The sequence below is a fragment of the Strix aluco genome, chromosome 22, assembly GCF_031877795.1.
Source record: "Strix aluco isolate bStrAlu1 chromosome 22, bStrAlu1.hap1, whole genome shotgun sequence".
Taxonomy (NCBI): domain Eukaryota; kingdom Metazoa; phylum Chordata; class Aves; order Strigiformes; family Strigidae; genus Strix; species Strix aluco.
In genome coordinates this window covers 6,605,859-6,626,021 of record NC_133952.1, presented here as the reverse complement: position 1 = coordinate 6,626,021, position 20,163 = coordinate 6,605,859, and the positions used below count along the sequence as shown (strand labels likewise).

The window sequence follows — 20,163 nt, the reverse complement described above, 5'->3', positions numbered from 1 at the left end:
AATAAGCTGTGAAGATAACGTTGCTTACAGTGCTTCCTCTACGGAGGGTAATCTGTAAAGAATACACGTGAGCAGCCGAGCAAAAGGAAGGTCTGTTTCTTGCAGAAAGGAGTGGTAGTTTTATCAAGGGCTGGTGGAATTTTTAGGGAAGCTGAGTCCTGTTCCTACCCCTGCCGCTAACATGTTCTTGGATCTTTCACAAATTATGCCTTATTGTCTGTAGTCTCCCATCTGTGAGACAGGCGTAATAACGCTGAGGCATCTTGAAAAGAAAATGTCAGAGTCTGATTCTGTACATTTGATAGAAGGGTGGGCCTGCACAAGAGGAGCCATAGAGACCCCCAAGTCCTGTGTATTGATAACCTCACTAAATAGATCTCTCTATATAAAGTTATCATTACTACAAGATATCAAGTCAGTTCTGCTCTCCTGTGTGAGGAACAGCTTTATCTCTGACCAAAAGCCTTAAATGAATTAGGGGCAGAAAAGCAGTAAATTACAGCAGGAGCAAGTGTTTGCAAGATACGGGCTTAAAAGTTTAAAAAGCATAAATTGTGCATGAGAAATACCAGTTGCAGTTACTTGTTGATGCTGATTCATTGAATCCTGACCACAGGAGTTATTTTGCATGGCTTTTTTTTATTATTCAGAGGTAGCCTATCAAACTTCCACTTCCTATGTCATTTAAGGTAAATATTTTAAATAATCACCTCAGGAATTGAATTGGGCTTTGCCCTGGTGGTTTATAGAGGCAGCTGTGCCCATTTCTTTCTGGGTGATGTTTTAAAAGTAGTTCAAGACATGAAAGACACCTGGAGCAGGATGTGTGTTTATGGGAGGGGTTTAGAGGCTGGCTCAAGGTGATTTAGCTAAAATACCTATAAATTAGAAACAAGGTGTGTTGCAAAATGTGAGAGAGGTGTTCAAAGGTATAACCCTCTCTGGTATGTTCAACCCTCCCTGTTAAGTTCATTTCCTAACAGCAGTTCACAGAGTTTCTGAGGCTGGAAGGGACCTCTGGAAATCTAGTCCAGTCCCCCTGCTCAAGCAGAGTCAGAGCAGGTTGCCCAATGCTGTCTCCTGTTGGGTTTTGAATATCTCTGCAGATGGAGACTCCACAACCTTTCTGGGCAACCTGTTCCAGTGTCTGACCACCCTCACAGTAAAAAAAAAAAAGGTGTTTTCTTATGTTCATGTGGTTCTTAATCTGTGACCATGGCCTCGTTTTCTGTCAGCAGGTGCTATTGAGAGCAGTCTGGCTCCCTCTTTGCTCCCTCCCCGCAGCTTGGTGTTTCTACATACTTGCTTAATGAAGAGGTTGATAAACTCAAATAATGAAAGCAGTATTAAGTGCAAGTATCTTGGGAGGATAGGCTATCTTAGAAGGAAATTTTTGTACCCTGTCCTGGATGAAAGATACTCTGAATTCAGTTATGAAATATGACCTTAAATAGAGATTACTGGCCTCTTTTTGACCTAGAAATGAGCTTTCCAGAGGTGTTTGTGCTCTAATCTTCAGGACATAATGCATCCAAATACAATCTGTCTCTTTAGAGGAATCTTTCCTCGTAGTGCATAGGTGTGCCCCAAGCACTAGAGTCCGTTTGTGTTTGCTTACACAACGTGCATGAAGAGGGAGGGATGGAGTTAAAAACTAAGCTTGTGGCTGGCAGGGGACTTGCCTTTCTGGGTGTGGATTTGGGGATGTCAGAAAAACACAGATGCCTTGTTGCAAAATCATCTCTGCTGTCCTATGGGAGACGGGCAGATTGATTGTCAAATATTTCAACACCCTGAAAATGAAGAAAATCTGTTCAGTTTTAACTAGCTGAGGATTTGATCCACAATTTGCACTTTTATATGGCCCAACAGACATTACTGGTGCTGTATGAGAAAGTAGCTGTTTTGGTCATTAAAACAGGAAGGGGAAACCCCCTCACTTTTGAGACAATACTCCTTGTTGCTATGGTGGGTTATACTTTTGGTTAAAAGATAATGAATCATATTTAAATAATGTTAATATGCTTGCTCTAAAAGCTGAGAAGGCATCCAGAAACAGCACAAGTCAGCGTTCCTTGTCTTTGGGCTCCCCCCCTTGCTGCTCTTCACTCCCTGTTTAACAAATGAAAGGGAAAACAGTCCTTAGCAGTCAACCAGGATACCTCCCTGACCCTCGCTTCGATTTCTGTAGGGTATTGGTCACCTTGATGTAGGCTCAAGCAGAAACAAAATGAGTGATTTCATCAGGTTTTATTATCTGAAGGGCTTTTTAAGCATAAGCTATTGCTGTCAGAGTCACAGGATCAGGTGTGATTTCCCGTTTGCTGGAATATACAGCAAATATGCAAACAGGCTCTCGGCTTTTTTTAGCTCACAAAAGCAAGGGAGTCCTTTGAAAGATGCTCCGTTTACCCAATCATTGCTTTCCCTTCCACTGTACAGCATTATAATATTCTGACAGTGTAAATCCTCACATTTGCCTCCCTCCCTCTTTCCTTCAGTCACTCTCCCTCCCCCCTCCCAAGACTGCTGCTATCGGATCTGTGATGATATGTGATCTCCTGGATACAATCACACACACACACAAGTACCAGCCACTGCTGCTCAGCTGAGCAAAATGTCTTTCTCTTAGAAGTGGTGCTCATCACAGCTTTCAAATCCTTGACGATGTTGCCATGCTTTCCTTTCTGCCTTCTGCCTTTTTCTGTCTTTGTCTGCCTGCTTTTCTTACCCGTGGGTCATTTTTGCCCTGCTGTCTGTAGCTGTATGGACTACCACACCATAGATTGCCGGGATCAAGGACTCCCAAGTGTTCCTAATCCATTTCCATTGGATGTACGGAAACTTCTTATAGCTGATAACAACATTCAGGCGATACCAGCTGATTTCTTTATATTTTACGGAGATCTAGTCTATTTGGACTTCAGGAATAACTCCCTCACCTCTTTAGAAGAGGGCACTTTTAGCAGTTCTACCAAACTGGTGTATTTAGACTTAAGCTACAATAATTTAACACAGCTTGATGCTGGGATATTCAAATCAGCAGAAAAACTGATAAAATTGAGCCTTGGAAACAATAACCTGGTGGATGTGCATGAGGCTGCTTTTGAGAACCTGGAACAGCTCCAAGTGTTAGAATTGAATGACAATAACTTACAAAGCCTAAATGTGGCAGCCCTAGAAGCGCTTCCCTCCCTGCGGACTATACGCTTAGAGGGCAACCCTTGGGTCTGTGACTGTGACTTTGCCAATCTTTTCAGCTGGATACAGGACAATGCATCCAAGCTCCAGAAAGGTAAAGCTCGTTGGCTTTCAGTGCAGTATGTACGTTTCTCTGTCTGTGTGTCTTGGAGGGAAGAAGGGTTCTTGGTCAAATTGTCTGTGTGCTGTCTGCAGTGACCCAAACTGCAGTTTGGTCAAACTGTAATTGCATGCTTTCAACAAATGAGTCCATTAAAATGATGTTGGCTTCTTTTTAGCAGCAGGTCCTCTTCCAAGTTAAGAAATAAAATTTTAAAATTAAGCCCTAATAATTTTGATTTATAGCCTAAACTTACATAGGCAGTGAAAGAGCCTTTTCAAATTCATTCAGCCCAGAGCTGGTTCTCTTCCAGACTTCATTTTCTCTCTGGTAAATATATTTTCTACAATAAGCCCTTTGAGCAGCTAAATATTCTGTGCCAGCTCCTTAGGAAAACTGTTTTTTCTCTCATTTTACTGATCAGCTATAAAGCTGCTACAGAGTTAAATCCCCATTTTATGCAACTGTGATTGTCAGCCCTTTACTGGAAGTATTTTGTTGTCATACTCTGTGTTTGAAACTTTCTTCAGTAGCTTGAGTTTGGCTCTTTTTGTTAAAATAGCGCTGCTTCCAATACTAGGAATAAATTGAAATGGCTCTAGAACACCCCAAAATGTAGGGTATATAATTCTGGTATTTGGGCCAGTAATTTTCAGAAAAGCATGGGGGGGTGTGGGGGGGGTGTGGGGGGGGAAGTATTAAGACTGTCATGTATAGGGAATCCAGACCCCTGCTCCACATTTCCCACCCGACCCCAAAGCCTCTCTTAATCCAGCTTTAGCAGGAGATCATCTCACAGTTCATGGCTCCCAACAAGCACTAGGGCATAAACTTAGGCCACTGAGCTGCCCAGCTGCTCACAGAAGGCAAAAACTTGGAGCATAAAAACTTTGTAAGGGCTACAGAGGGTATACAGGTATTACCTGACGTGAAATCACTCGTGTCTGGGCTGTGTCTGAGAGGGCATGGCTGTGCAGAAGATGGTGAGAGCTAAAAGGCTGGTGGAGAAGAGCTTGGGAGAATGGGTTGAGGTCAAGCAACTGTTTCTTTGAATTCAGACAAAAAGGGATAAAAACTACAGTAAGCCTACAAATTTCAGAGGTCTTTTCTCTCCTTTCTTGATCATCAGAGTCTGTAGTCAGTTATTCAAGTTCTTCTTATGCTCATGACCTTGGGTAGCATTTTTTCAATATACTAATCTAGGTTGCCCTAAATATTCTTAGCTGTAAAGCAGCTGTTTTAAGGAAGTCATCTGAGGAAGAAGTGTTGGGTTTTTTCCTGTCTGCCTCAGTGAAACTTTCATCTTGATTCTTTCCAAACTAAACCTGGGTTTTTTTCTCCCTCCTTCCCTCATGCTTAAGCTAAAGTTTGCTCTATTTGAACCAAGTATTTTGCCTATCTCTCATGCTAAATATCAGTTCACTTTCCCTGGGCTTTCCATCTCTTTTAATGAACTTCTAGCTCCCTCCCCTGTATACAGACCAAGTCTGTTCAGTTTGAGAGTCTGTCCCAGCCCATCTCTCTTTTTTTCTTCTGCCATGTCATTGTGTTAAAGCGTATCTGAACTTATGTCTGGAAATCTCAAGTGATTGAGCTTTCCCATAGTATTGCCAGTGTTCCCCAGTGTCTTGCAAGCTTAGGGATGCTTTCTCATAGCTCTTTCTCTCATCCACAGTTGTGTTTCAGCCAAATAGCTAAAAAATTACTAGCTCATCCGGATCTTCCAAACTTTCAGTTAGATTTGATTTGGGAAGACAAGGAGGGAAGGAGCAAATGTTCAAATGGTTGGTTTTGTCAGAGCTGTCCTCCCAACATGGCCTAAGCAAATGATTTGCGTTTGTTCCCAGGAGTAAGTCCCTTGATATCTTTGCAGCCAGTCGTATCAGTGAGATCTAGTGCATGTGTGCAGAAAAGTGTGCAAAGTCAGTGTTTTCATTGTTGTGAGCTGCTGCCACAAAAATACTGGCTGTCTCCTTTAGTTAACTAGCAAACATTGTTCACAAAGGTGAGGGCTAAACTAAACCCGAAAAGGAAAGACTGCCTCAATGACATTTTAAAACCAAATGGCCACAACTGAATGCCTTTCAAAACATCTTTTGGAAAGTCAGTGTAAAACTAATTCTTAGAATTACGATTTGATTGCATTTTATATCCAGTTTTCAGTTTTTAATGATGTTGCAGCATTATACCCATTAGGAACTAATCACATTAGCATTACTTGTCTGGTTATACTTGTCTAAAGCCACATTCGCCCAGCGTTTCCTGGGAGGAGTGGGAAGAGCAACTCACTGAAAGATTCAGCGTTCAGACTCCCTGGCTTCCTTGTGATACTGCTGTAAGGCTGGCAACAGAAGTATTCTTGCAGCAAACACATCAAGATAAGTAGGGCAGCAGGCATTATGTCTGGAAATACAGCAAAAGAAAGAGATAGGGATATATTTTCAGGGCCTAAGAAAAGATTTATTTATCTTGGCTGCCTGATTTTCCTTTATAATTCTGCAGCAGCTCAAGCATTTGCATTGCATGGCCTATACAAATGGGAAACGGCAGGGTGGAAAAAGGAGTTGGCTGGTGTTTTCTTCTCTTGGTTTTCTTTAAGAATAAACTGTGATTAGCAGTACAGAATGGTTCCATGACAGAGTGAAGTTCCTCAGCCTTTAAATGGCAGACTTCATAACCTGGATTTACTGAGAAGGGAAAGTGTGGAAAGGTGAATGACAGTAAACTTGCATCGGTGACTCCCAGTCCTTTCATGAAAAGTGCAAAGCACTGCAAAGAAACTAAAGGCTCTGTACACTGTTGTGTGTCTTATCCTGGCTTCGGATGCTTCAGGATGGGTTAGACAAGAAAAAATGTGCCAAAGCAAAAAAGAAGCACGCTCCAACCATCTGTGAATGAACTGGGATCCAGGGCTGCCATTTCAAGTGTCACTGTATCATAGCAGTCCCTCGGGATTCAGAGCTGGTAGCAAACAACAGGAGATAAATGGGTGGGGGAAATACATTGCCAGATAGATTTAGGTTCTGGGCATTCGTTTTGATTCCTCACTTTGAATGACACTTAAAAATAGTTTAATGTGCCCTGTCTGCATGTCTGAGAGAAATCACTCAAACTGTTAACTATTTACTAAGCTCAGCCACTGCTCCACCTTTTAAATTTAGCACTGCAGTAAAATAGCATGTTAGTTAAAGCTATCCTTATTTTTTGCAAAAGAAATACCAAGTTGATTTAAAAATTGGAGCTTTGACCATGTGAAGTGAAATCTCGATAATTGATCCTGAAGCTCTCTACCTCTGTAATTAAGGCCTCTGGAGAACTCGGTGATCTGAACAAAAGCCATACTTCAACTCATTAGTTTTGCAAAAGCCAGGTCCATTTTCTTTCTGGCATGCTACCAGAAATAGCTTGTAAAGTTATAACTTATGCTGACCTGTCTGACTAGCTGACTGTAAAGCCTCTTCCCAGCTGAGCTGCCTTTGCACATCTAACTTGTCACTTCACACAAACAGCTGGGATTTGAATCATTTTACAGATCCCAGCATTTCTTCATCTAACCTAAATTTCTAAATAAAGGCTTAATTTGCAGTAAGTGAATACTCTCGCCAGATTTGCAGGCAGACTTACTAAAGAAACTGCACTAAAAGTTTTTGCAATTAAACTCAGCACTTTAAAACAGCGAACCTATTTTTATACTCATAAAAAGATATTAAAACCAGCATTTTCATCATACTCCAAAACCAAACCACATTTTTTTCCTCTGATTTGGCTATTAATTGATTAAAAACAAATTAGCGTGTATAGTACAAAATAGACAAGGAAACTGAAGATCAATGAAATGGTGGTAAGTGGAGAATATATAACAGTTGATCTTTTTCCTAGAGAAGGCCAAGTGTTCTCTATGGGTCAAAATGGTTAAGTTACAAACTTATAAATATTTTCTGTAGAAGAATGTTTGATTTTATAGGCATTTGTTAAGCCTGAATAGCAGCATGGTGACCAATGATTCATACTAAATGCTTCCCATTAGGAGAAGCATGGAGATTAAGAATATTGGATAATTTTTTGGAAATAGAAAAGTTGTTGTAAGATCTCTGTCCCTTCAAGGATAGGTGTAAAAACTTTCATGGAAGGTTTTACTCCATGGGGGACATGCAAACTCAAAGACCTTGAAAGAACAAAGGTCTAAGTTGGTCTTAAATGTGTTATTCAAAGAATGCAAGGAAATAGTATATCTGAGGTGTACGCTATGATGTTCTAACATCTGCTTGCCTATATTTGATCCATCTTCTTCAATTTTACAAAAAGCGATTGACAAGTTCTGAAGTTCTGCTAAAGTGAGAATTGAAGAAAGCAGAGGAGGAAAAAGAGAGTTGGACTCTGGCAGAAGAAATTAAGAAAAATATAAATAGAAGCAAGAGAGGTACTCAACAAATGGAAGGATGGTTATAGGTTGACTTAAATAATTTTGGGGCATAATGTTTCAAAATTTTGAATTCAGTGAAGTTTACAGAAATTTGACGTTCCTTTTTTTGAGATCAAGAGAATCATCTTTGAGATTTCTTGCTTTTTCTGCTTCAATGGGAGCTGGAAATCCTACGAAAAATGCACTCAGTAATTTCTCATATTTGGAAGGGCTTCCTTCTGCTTTCAGAGCTTGTTCTGTATCACATTTTATCTTGGCTAAAAATGCACTTTTCCTTTCTTGCCTCATCTCTTCACCTACTTTTTTAGTAATACTGTTTGAAACTCAGGGGTCATCCAGCAAAAGGTTGTCTCTGGTGCGCTTGACCTACAGAACGAAGGTTTATGAACGCTTCCATTTCAGAGTTTAAATACAAATGGCTTTGATGGAATAAATTTGTGATGAAAGGTGCTGTTTAAAAGTAGTGCATAGCACTGCAAAAGATATTTCTTGAACCCCTCTGAGGATTTAATCTCAATGAAGGGATTGGATTCAGATAAAATGCATGTAACAAAAAGAAATACAAGTAGTCTGCAGTGGCTGCATTGAAGTGCTTTGTTGAGATCTCTGTTGCTGATTTTTACTTTCCGTGACCATGCTTTGGGCAGCTGTGCCTGTGACCTTGTTTGCTAATGACTAATGCATTTTTAACATTACTTTTAATTAGAGTTCAAGTATTCCTTGGCATGTGACTGTAGTGTCTCCTTTCTGTCATCTTGCCCTCATTTTGCTTTTTACTTTTTTTCTTCTCAATATCTTTGGAAAAACCTTTTGGGGAAGTTGTGTAGAGTTTCTGGGATTGCAAGAAATAGTCAGTGCTTTTCGTGCTAGATGCAATGGTGTTTTCTCAACCTTTTGTGTTTAGTACATACTCTGTATAAGTTCCCCAATATCCATTGCAAGAATGAAAAATTTTGCTGCTCTCTATTAAAATAGTATTAGAAAGACATTTAGCAATTTGATGAGAAGGTTTAGACTGAGCATTTTTATGGGTAGCCTATGTACACTGGTATTTCCAGAAAGACTTGAAAAATTCCTCCAGAATTGGCCAGTGACAGAATTCTAAATAGATTTGTGCTGCCTGTGTGATAAATAAAGGAAAGAGATGTTCTGAACATTTGAAATTAAAGTAGCACAAGCTTAAGTGAGGATTGGTGCCCAGTGTTAGACTTCCCTGTTACAGGAGGGGTGGGCTGGCACAGTGTCAGCACACCATCCTCCTGAATGCTAACGTTTCCGTTCACACCACTAGAAGCAGAACTGGTAGAAGAAGCCTGAAGAAGACAGAACTGGGTCCACTTGCAGAACTGTATCCTAAACTAAGGTAATCACTGAACTTTACTGGAAAAAAGTTCATTAGTGGCAGGAAATCCCATGTCACAATACAAAGGCTGAGGCTAGGACCTTGTTTTTCTCCATTTGGTGAAATGTTGCTCCACTTTGGAAAGTTGTGTTTACAAGACTACAAATTTTTAAGATACTCAAAGGGGGTTTTTTAGTGCCAGTACTGATACAGATGCTCTTTAGCTACTTTCAAGATTTCTGTAGCTAGTACCTCCTCAATATGGGTGGATAGGTAAATTCTGGTAAAGTGGCATCTTTCCAGGTAAAGACTGTCTATGCAAAAGAATAGAAGAGAAGGATGGCAGTGAGGGGAGTAGGTAAAAAACAAGAGCAGGTGACAGACTGTAAGCAGCCTTCTGGAACAGGGAACTCGGTCTGAATTCAGTACTAAGAGAAAGCAGTAATGAGATTCGGAAGTGAATCAGTGAGAAGAATGGAATGTTTTCTGTAAGCCTGTTTAGAAAGACTGTGCCATGAGGTGACCATCTCTTGCTTCTCGGGCTCGTTCTATAATCCCATTCCAATGTAAGATCTATTACTAAACTTATTCTGTAAATAAAATAACATCTTACTTCATTAGTCCAGGCCTTTATGGTAGCCCTGTGCTCACTGAAAATGTTAAACATTGTCTTCAAAACAAGGCATTGTAATTACCTGAGAGTACAGGTTTCATTGAACTTCTCACCTAACTAAAAGCAAGTGAAAAAACTGAGCATTTTCTAAGTCCTCTTGATTTGTCATTCTTTATCAGTACCTATTTATTCATCTGCTATGTAGAGAAGCCTGCCTTAACTTTGTGTACTAATATAGAACCAGAGCAAGCTTCAGCTAAAAAGGACAGGCTGTTCTGTCCATTACAGCCATTCAGTTCTTCCCCGAGTATCATGCACATGCTAGCACATCACTAGTACAGAACATAATATCCGTTTTTTTGGAAAGGAATTAAAAGCCTTAAGACATTTCACACATTCAGCAGCTTTTATTCTGCTTAAGCAGGAACTCCTAACAGAAATTAGATTCCCTAACAAGCACATCAAATCTGTTTCTATATATATAAAATACATAATTTGATATCCTAGTCATTTTCAGTAAAATGATCTGAATGCCAGTGGCTTTTCACTCTGTTTCTTCCATCTTAAGGTTTTTTGGAGTACTTCCATCTTTCACAGATTTGAAGATGTGAGGACAGCATTTGCAGATGTGAACACTTAATGTTAAGCTTTATATTTAGGCATTGAGACAAACTGTTAAGTACCCTCTAATGTTGATCTTTGAGACTCTAGGGCACTTGGCCATAAAAAGTTGAGGGACTTAAGTCTAGGCTTCAGGTTTTTTTAGGCCTCACTGTTCTGTTAGCTTGAGGCTATTTCCAATGAAGTTTCATATCTCTTCAGAGGGCATGCCTCTCTCACTTCTTATTAATACATCTAATACATTAGTGACAGTGTTTAAGTAGACTAAAGAGAACTATAGCTGGAGGCAAAATACCATACAAGAAATAAAATGCCACATTTAAACATTTCAAGTCTGTCAGCTACATTCAGCAACAGGAGAACAGCTAAATTCCACCCAAAAGGGCAAATACCAATTTTACTTTACAAAAATAAAAATAAATTGAAATGGCATATTAAAGTGCTCTTACATTTGTTGTATAGATAGTAATGACCACATGTGCATGAAGCTCACTTAAATGTTTATGGCCTCAGATATTTTTCTGGATGTATTTCCTATACATACCAGTGTATGTATGAGTGGGCATTTTCACTATCTCATACTATTGTACAATTTTCTTGATACCTGTTTTCTGTGAACTCGATAAAGACCGAACAGAATTGAGGCTTCTCTTTCTTTTTTTTTAAACTCAGCATCTAAAATTATGGCTGGGAAATCTTGCTCCGAGGGCTAACAGACCATAATGTTGAATTAATAATGAATTTCAGAAGTTGTCCAATAAAAGATATAGTTAGAACAGGTATTAGAAATAAACAAAGACGGAAATACACAAGGCATCCTTCCAAATAGTCAAGTAGACCTGGAATAAGTGCTGCCTCTTGCTGCTTGTCTTAAGCTGGAGGAATATAAAACAAAACTCACAATACAATACATCATCAGTCAGCATATCCAGGGAAATCCCATGTCAGCTCCAAGAGCAGGGAATTTCAATGCACTCGATGGTCCAGCCAATGTACTGTTTGAAAATTCCTGGTCAAACAGTACCTATGAGAAACGTGGTTGAATTATAGCTACAAAGTACCAGCAGGATGCTAATGAAACGTGATATCTGGGATTCTGTGGGGTTTTTGAGGTGGGAAGATCAGTACAGTTATAACTTGGGGCATTACAGCGTTGTCAGTGTTTTCATTAATTTACAAGGGAATTACTAATTATTTGTATAAAGACTGCTTTCAGGCTGCATCCATTTTCTAGGAATTTCATTTTTACAGGGGAAGTATTTCAGCCTCTGACTCTGCAAGGCAAGTCGGCCTGTGCATAGTCCTTTACAGAAACAAATGCAAATGTGTATTAGGATCTAGCTGTAGCTTAATCACCTGCAATTTATTGTCAAGGTTTAAGTGCTAGACTTCAGTGGACTTATAATCCTATAACAGTAAGGCATCTCAAAGTCATATTGTCATATTCCCTATTAGGGGATTTCATTGAAACAAACTCTACCTGGAACCCTCCTGCAACACTTCCTTATAAGCACATGTATCTTTATTTTTCTTTTTAAAAACATGCCTGTCCTTTTAACATTATGGTTCTAGAATTCCAGCATTTTCACATTTCCCATGTTACTTAGATGTCCTGTTCCTCAGGGTACAGACCCGTATTTTCATCTTATTTTATTTTTTCAGTGTTAAGAGACAAAGCCTATATAGAATCTAGCACCTGCCCCTTGACTGGGACTTCAAAGCATTCCCTTTTAAAAGCAAACAACACTTTACAGCTGGCCAGCATAGTGCATCTGCTGCTTCAGATGACGTAGCAGAAAGTTACAGAGTGTGTGACATTGTCCTTGGGACAGCTGGAGTGATTACAGATAATGTGGTGGCCCTGACCAAAATAACATAAGCTACATATTTATAACATGCTCACACTTGTTATTTCATTTACAGATTTGTTTGGTATGAAGAAGCAACTCTTTGAACATGTTGTGGGAGCAATGAGATATATATAACTATCATCAAAGGCTTTCTTGCTGCAGCCAGGCACTAAATATCAAACTTGAGATACCCTTTACAAGAAGGCTGGCTGATTTTTTTAAAAGAATAAATTGAACAGGTTCTACAGACTAAAAACAGAAACAATAAAAAAAAAAACACTAACAAAAAAAACCTATAAAAAATAATCCCCTTCAAGTGGTTCAAGTATATAGAAAGTAAAGCACTAAGGTTAAATGGCACTTTGCGTCCTCTGGAAGTCTTGGTTGGGGAAGGACAGGTAATTTGATTGAGCCAGTCTATATGCAACTCCTGGGAATCACCCAGAGGAAAAAAACCACACCTTATAATTAATACTGATCACTTTATAGAAGCCATTCCTTTGTTGTTCATGCAGAGGGTGTATGATGGCCTGGGATTACTTTCTACCCAAGCAAAGAACAAAATTGGATCTATTGCTGGGCATGAATGTACAAGGACAGGTGGAGCACTGAACATCAGTTCTCCACACACACTGGGTTCTCACGTCACGAAGACAACCTGCTTTTAAATAATGTAAAAAAAGTAACATATTGCTATGGAGAGAAGCAGATGACATGGTATTGTTTATATGTCATCTTAAGCAGACATGCACGTGCCTTCAGATTATGATGCTTTCAGGAAAGCAGTTAGAAGCTCTGGTGCAATAACCACTGCATTAGCTTTGGGAGGAGAAACTCCGTGTGCCACCAGAGACAGAGCTGCTAGTCTTACCGCTGTTACAAATGAACAGTCTGTTGCAAATTCTCTTTGGAGTCAAAAAAACCTTCTGTTAACTCTATTAGGTTTTGCAATAGTGTCATGACACCTCGAAGAAAAGCATTCCCTGAACAGGATGGACTAATAAATGTTCCCTTCTCCTTCAGCCACTGAGCTCTGCAGCCCTCCTAGGTTGCTTCCAGCACAGTTTTAGCAGACTGCTTTCTGTGTGGATGGGAGAGGTTGGTTTGTTCCTGTCTTGTTGAAAAGATGGTGCATACACAGGGTGGCTGAAACTAAAGCTGGGAGCTAGCAAGGCCTCTGTGCTGGCCCCTGGTTTATGATGCTGCATTTTCCCTATTTGCATCTGTTATTCTCAATGACTAATAATTCTGCAAAAACTTGAGGCTAAGCTAGCACGTTGCAGTGTCACAGAATAGAGCAAGTCAAAAACTCCCATCTAATCTATTTGGTTTGAGAACATGACCTAGATTCCAGTACCCATGGCTACATGGAGAGGAGCTTTTTGATTTCTCGTTACTGTATAATCGGACTCAAAATCATTACAGTACAGATTCTCAGAACAAGAAATACCCTCTAAGTGAGTTGGTATGTTGCAGATTCTTTTCTATTTGTATTGTGTTGTGATGTTAGGTGAAAGCATCTGGGAAATAGGAATAGAGCTCACAGTCTACAGGCTCAGTTTTGATCCATGGCAAAACTGCTGTTGGCAATGATAATGAATAAGTGGGCTCTTATTTTTCCATCCCTGGGATCCTGGGCAAATACTACCATACTGAGTTATTTCTAGAGGCAAGGACTGCCATATGTAGAACTGCTTAGAACAATAGTTTTCTTCCGGACTTTTTTTTCTCTGTCTCTTTCTCATTAATATACTTTTTTTTTACTTCCTTCTTTATGGAAGCTTAGATCTGATACTTCAGCTCATCAGTCCTCCAGCACAGAGGTAATTTTAAAAGCTGGCAGGTGAGGACACCACAGAATTTCTTTTGCAGTTGGTCAGAAATAGAAAAAGTAAAGTTGTTTATGGTCACCTGTGCATTCTTCCTTTAGATATGCTGTGAGCATGGCTCAGCTGCTATGAAAACAGCAGTTCTCATGAGGTCTCTACAGCTATTATAGTGGTTTGTTTTACAGAAACCTGGTTGCATTTGTTTTTTCTTGTGCTTGCTACAGGTGAAATGTGGTTTGTTTAGGTGCTGTATTTACTTGGACCAGGATTTTCTGCCAAATACTGCAATGATCTTTTCCTATTAGCAAGGAACTTCCTCTTCAAACGAATTAGCGGTTACATTCATTTTCTTGCTGTTCCTACACAACAGCAGTAACTGCTTTCATTCCTGTCAACATCATGTTGATTTATTGAAAACTGTTAGCATTTAAAAATCTGATTAAAAAGACAGTGGTCTTGGAATTCCAGCCTATGCCTTCTCGCTCCTGCCTTATTTCTCATGGTTTTGAATAGGGAACGATATCTATTTGTGTCCACTTTTGCTTGTCACTCCCATTAACCACTAGAGTTGCTATTCCCAAGTCTTGATGAAAAGAAGATACGGACTCGGTGAACAACTCTCACTTCTTTCAGTAGAAAGGTTTGTACCAAGAGCTCTATCACAAGCTATAGAGGGCAATGGTGTGTACTTCCTCTAGCCACCCATGCAGTCACAGGCACACTCGAGGGCTCCGGTATGTCAGCTTGAATGCAAGACATGATATATATGAATACTGCAGGCTTCAGATTTTCAGAAGTCTCAGAGGATGCTTGAAACCGTGTGGCTCCTTTACCTTCCAGGCCAGTTCCATAAACAGGAGGTTTCAAAGATCTGCAAAGCAAGTTGCCTCACCATCTGGTATACATCGCTTGTGCACTCCAGGCTCGGAGAAAAAATGCAGCATGTATTCAGGTGGCAGTTTGCCTAGAGGAAACCATTCAGCCTTGGGCATGCTGACTGTTGTCCTATTCTGCTGGCAGCTTTTATTACGTTGTCAGTGAGAGGAGCATGAGAAAGAGGGAAGGCAACAGAACTGTAGGCAAATGTGACAGATACAGGATGGCTTCTAGGGGTCAAAATTTAGTACAATCATCATTACAAGGTCAAGTCAGTCAGGGTGATAATTGGATCCATAGCAGACTTAGTGAAAACTCCCTCTCAAATCAACAGCTGGGCTGGACCCAGATAAGCAGTTGGCTTTGCATCACTCAACCTAGGAGCCTGGGTTTAATAGTGAAACATCATATGCCATAACTAATCAGCCACAAGAAAAATGGGATTCACAAAAGCAGATGAAATCTTATCATCACACACTCCATATTTGAAGTGACATAATGGTTATATGGTAGAGCTGTGGGATGGAAACACCCTATGCACTGTGTGCACACAGCAATGCAGAGTTAAAAACTGGGAGTCCATTCCACCATCAGTAGCAGACACAGAGTGAAAGTGTATCAGGTAAACCCACAGCTGTTCTTGTGCCATTCATACACAATTCTTGTATGTCCCCTTTACATTCATATCCTTAATAACAAGATAAAAGCTATCTTGCCAACAGCCATACAGACTAATTCACTTTGTAATTTGTTCCATTCCAGCCCTGTTAATATACTCTCCTGATTTTCCCCTCTAGTGAATAAAGAGGGAGTCGGGCATATGCGGTGAACTGTATGCTTTTACTGTCTAGTGTCAAACTATATTCTCATTGGTTTTTAAATTCGGATTTTTTTGCTTTCAGAATGAAAAACCCAGCTCTAGGCATTCTTCAACAATGCATGGAGGAATATCTGCTAGTCTGCATGTCCTTATGACAGCCAGAGAGAAAAGGTGAAAGCAGGTCATAGACAAACAAGCACCCATTAACCCAAAGGTGGTGTTTTGACCAGAAGAAAAAGACAACTGTAGTTTTGGAACTACATGGAAAAACATAGTGTAGAAGGCACCAAGGTGTGGCAGGAACTGCAGTATCCCTGTTACCCTGTTTTGGAGTCAGAATTTGGGTTCAGATGGAGTAGCTGGGAAGTGCTTCCAGGTCTCCAGATATAGATACATCCAGGGTTCAACATTCAGTTTTTTAAATCCTCAAAGTCATGGTCCTAGGTCATACCTGCAAGATTGAAGGTGAAATAACTTAATTTCCAGGAGCCACTCAAGGGGGTTATGTAATGGTTTTTGGATAGTGACAGATTTTGTTCCATTTTTTCCTGAATTTTGTACAAATTCATAAACCTAGAATTAACCCTAAAGCTTTTCTTCAGCCATTCAATCTCTGACTGGAACAACAGAAGGATTCATCAATATTCCGCTGATTTGTTTCCCTTTCCTCTTCTTTGCAGGTCTCCATGAAATCCAGTGTTCCCTGCCTGTAGAAAATAGAAGAATCTTTCTGAATGAATTATCTGAGGTCAGCTTTAGTGAATGCAAATTTAGTTTGTCATTGACGGACCTTTTTATCATCATCTTCTCTGGAGTCGCAGTCTCCATTGCTGCTATTCTATCAAGCTTCTTCTTAGCAACTCTAGTACACTGCTTCCAAAGATGTGCTCCCAGTAAAGATGACGATGATGATGAAGACGACAGTGAGGACTGAACTTAGTCTATATGCTTAAGTTTCCTTGGTTTATAAGTTACTAGATCATCAGCCAAAGTCTAGGAAGAAAACAAGTAGAGTAAAAGCTTTAAGCATGAATTAAATGAAATCACAGTGTGTAAGGATCCCTTCTAATCTCATGACGGTCACAGGTAGGAATTGTAGTTTGCATCTGAGACTGCTAGCTTTGCTTACATATGTTACCTGATGCAATGAGACCGGGTTCATTTCTAGGATCCTTAATCAAACCCTGCATCTAAATTTGAAGATTGGAGGAAAAAGGTGGAAAGGCAAAAAAAAAAAAAAAAGTTCCACTAACACACAGCTTCCAGATTGTCCTTCTGATGAGATGCAGATTCCTGTAAGTGCTTAATAGCTTGTTCTAAATGCACTTTGAAAAGGACTGACTAGATGGAGGCATTTCAGCTGGAAAATACAGAAGCAATTTAAAATAGTCTCCTTCCTAGATCTAAGTAGTGGGAGAGTCTATTAAACTCACACAACTTTCCAAGTAACAAAATGTAATTAAAATTGTTCCTAGAATTGTAGAAAGAATTATAGGAAGGTTGGCATTTTCTTTCTACAAGCGTTCTCTCTAAATATTCATTCTCCATTTAATGACAGCAGTTGCAGGCATCATTCAGCCAAAAAAATTTTTTTCTATAAGCGAATACGATTCTAAATCTGAGTCATCCACTGCAGCTGCCTGGCACCTCTTTGGTCACGGCACAAATACTAAATATAACATTCTTTGGCATTTTTAGATGCAGTAAAGTAAAGGATTTCCCTTCCCTGTAATGCTAGGCACAAGTAACTGTTGCAGTATCCAGTCCATTTAGTTATTTTAAAACACTAAGGGCTATATTCTGCTCCTGATTATACTAGAGAACACAACTGAAATGAACACCACGATCCAAATTGGCAACTGTATAAACAAGAGTGGAATCTGGCCCAAGATGTTTCTGACTGTATTATAGATTTGTCAAAACTTGAGCTCTTCTATATAACAGTAGATATTTTTGTTAACATTAAAAAAGACATTTATTACAAGAGATTTTTGGAATAGTGCTGGACAGCTTTTTAGGATAAGTATATTTTTAAAATATTTGTAATGGAAATATTTTTTTAAAGCTCTGTGTATTTAAAGTGTTATCTAGAGTAGCTGTGAGGGCTCAAAGTAATGAATAACATAGTAATAAACAATCTAAGGACTGTATGGTATTATAAAAGAATTAGATCTGATAAAAAGTAGCATCTATTTAACTACTGTAAATGCTATTATTTCTTTAAAAACACTCTGGTTAAAATATTGCCTTGCTCAGTTAATATGAATGGTCTTTTATGGGCAGTTAGTTCCAAATCTCTTGTGTCTGTTGTGCTAATTGTTCAGGCAGACAGGAGTGAATCCCGCTGTGTGTTACGGGGTAATATGGTCCCGCAGACAGGGCACGGGGTTAGGGCTTGACACTCCTGGGTGTTGCCCCCACCTAACAGTGATCAGCTCAGAGACCTTCAGCAAAGCACTGTCTGTCTGTGCCTCAGTTCCACTACCTAGAAAATGAAGATCATCATAACTGTTTATCTTTTTCAAGTGCTTTGAGATACGCAGTGCAGGGGGCACTCTGCTGGGGCTGTGTATAATGATTCTATATGTTAGGCTGAAGCAGATGTTACGCAGTAGGTCTAATCAGATCTCCTATCAGTATGACTTCACTGACACCAGTGGAGTTACTCCATTCACCAACAGAGTTTCCAACAGAGTTTGCACCATGCTGAGGTCAAAACCAGACAGGAGTGTTTATTTCTGTTGGCTCTACAGCTTATTCGATGCGATTTAATGCTACCATTGTTAAGATTATTATTTCTGAGAACACATTGAAACAGAATTAAGTAGGACAGTAGGAGGATATTCTGTATCAATACTGTCTTATTCTATTCTAATCCTTTCAAGAAAAATGAAATGACATGATTTTCACTGTGTAGTGCCATGATTATAAATAACATGAATATATTTATAATTTCAACATGGGCCTTCATGTTTATTTGTATGGGGGTATGAAAAAAGGAGAAAAATCCGTTCCTGATTCTCTCATCATTTATAAGCGGGGTTTTGCAGTATGGTTGGAAACACACACCTTGTTGCCCGGTGCAGTTCATGAAGAACGCTCCCTTTGCAACAAATACGGGTATGTTATCAACAGTTTTATATTTAGAGCTCTGCAAATTGCTCAGTCATGGAACAAGAAACTGGGTCACACTTTTTTCTCTGCAAGTTTTATTATGGACTCAAAACTTGCAACCAGTTAGCAAAATGATATATCATACCAAACTTTTCAGTGAGACATCAGTGAATGCTTCAGCATTCCTTTGGTAACAAATTTAGGGGTTTGTTTCATTATCCTGTAAGGCTGAGTAAGTTTGCAGAGGTCATATCTCAAACTCAACTATTTTGACTGGGTTCTCTTACTTGCAGGTTCATCCTACCATGGTGCCTCAAAATGAAGATCTAGATTTGTTTATAGTATGTAGTTTTTTGTTCAACCCAATATAAAGTCCTGAAAGCACTGATTATATTTGGAATTTATCACCCCTCAGAACAGCAAGGAACAGACCAAGCTGACACCCACATAATCCAGTGCAAGCTGAAGAGCAAGGCTTAGTAAAGTTTTATTTATGAAGCTGCCATTCTGGATACTCCATCACATCACATTACAATGTATGTTTTTTTCTGGATAAAAAACTTTAACAATATTTTCCCCTACTAAGTAATATATGTTTCATAAGTATTGAACTCATCCAGTTAGTAATGTTTATTCATTGCAAACATCAGCAGTTACCTACTATTAATATTGATTTTGCATAATTCTAACTGGTAGTATATGAGACAGAACTTGGATTTAGTTCTTATGGGCTTTTTCTTATTTTATGTAATCTTCAGAGCAAAACATTCTTCTGTAGGAATATTGCCAGAACTAGTGATCACCATAATGATCCCCTCCAAAACTGCATTATTATTGCAGTTTTATCTCCACAAAGGTAGCACGTGGAGGTAGTCCCACCTCCAGCTTTGTGGACCTGGGAAGGTTCCCATGCGAGGCTGCTTCTGTGGGTGGGATCTAGTGAGTATGCACTCCCTTCTCAGACTGAGGTAACCCTCATTAAGATTAGTGGAGTTACAGTGGTGCCAAGGATAAGAGCTGAATTTAGCAACCTGTGCAGCACGTTGCTAGCTCAAGAAGCACTGCCTGTACGTGGTTATATATGTGCAAGAGAAAGTTTGTCCTCATTTACAATTTTCCTTCTTAAAGGGCTTTACTTTAGTGGTGGTATCTCTCACTGTCAGAAATGAGCAGACATTTTACCTGCTTCAAGGGGAAGGAAATATACTATGCGTGACCCAAATAAAATGTTGCAGGCTCAAAGAGCCAGGAAGCAGCTGTCGCATTGCCTGCAGACATGTCTCCTTGATGAAATGCTGGATCTTGGTATGTGTGAGGATCCAAAAAATGTGCAAGAAAGCAAATCTGCGTGATGTAATTGAGAGAGAGTCTGAC

General features: G+C 39.5%; 1 protein-coding gene across 2 annotated transcripts in view; it reads left to right on the top strand.

Annotated features, from left to right (window-relative positions):
• Positions 1 to 18,633, top strand: part of LRRC38 (leucine rich repeat containing 38) — a 68,257-nt gene extending 49,624 nt beyond the window's left edge. The window contains exons 1-2 of one of the 2 annotated variants that reach the window (XM_074848286.1): positions 2,513 to 3,295; positions 16,356 to 18,633. In XM_074848286.1, coding sequence (XP_074704387.1) covers positions 2,668 to 3,295; positions 16,356 to 16,609 — 882 coding nt within the window. In that variant the 5' untranslated portion in view covers positions 2,513 to 2,667 and the 3' untranslated portion in view covers positions 16,610 to 18,633. Of the gene's footprint in view, positions 1 to 2,512; positions 3,296 to 16,355 lie in introns of those variants that run through there. The other variant, XR_012626115.1, reaches the window with a different exon arrangement.
• Positions 18,634 to 20,163: the final 1,530 nt, after the last annotated feature.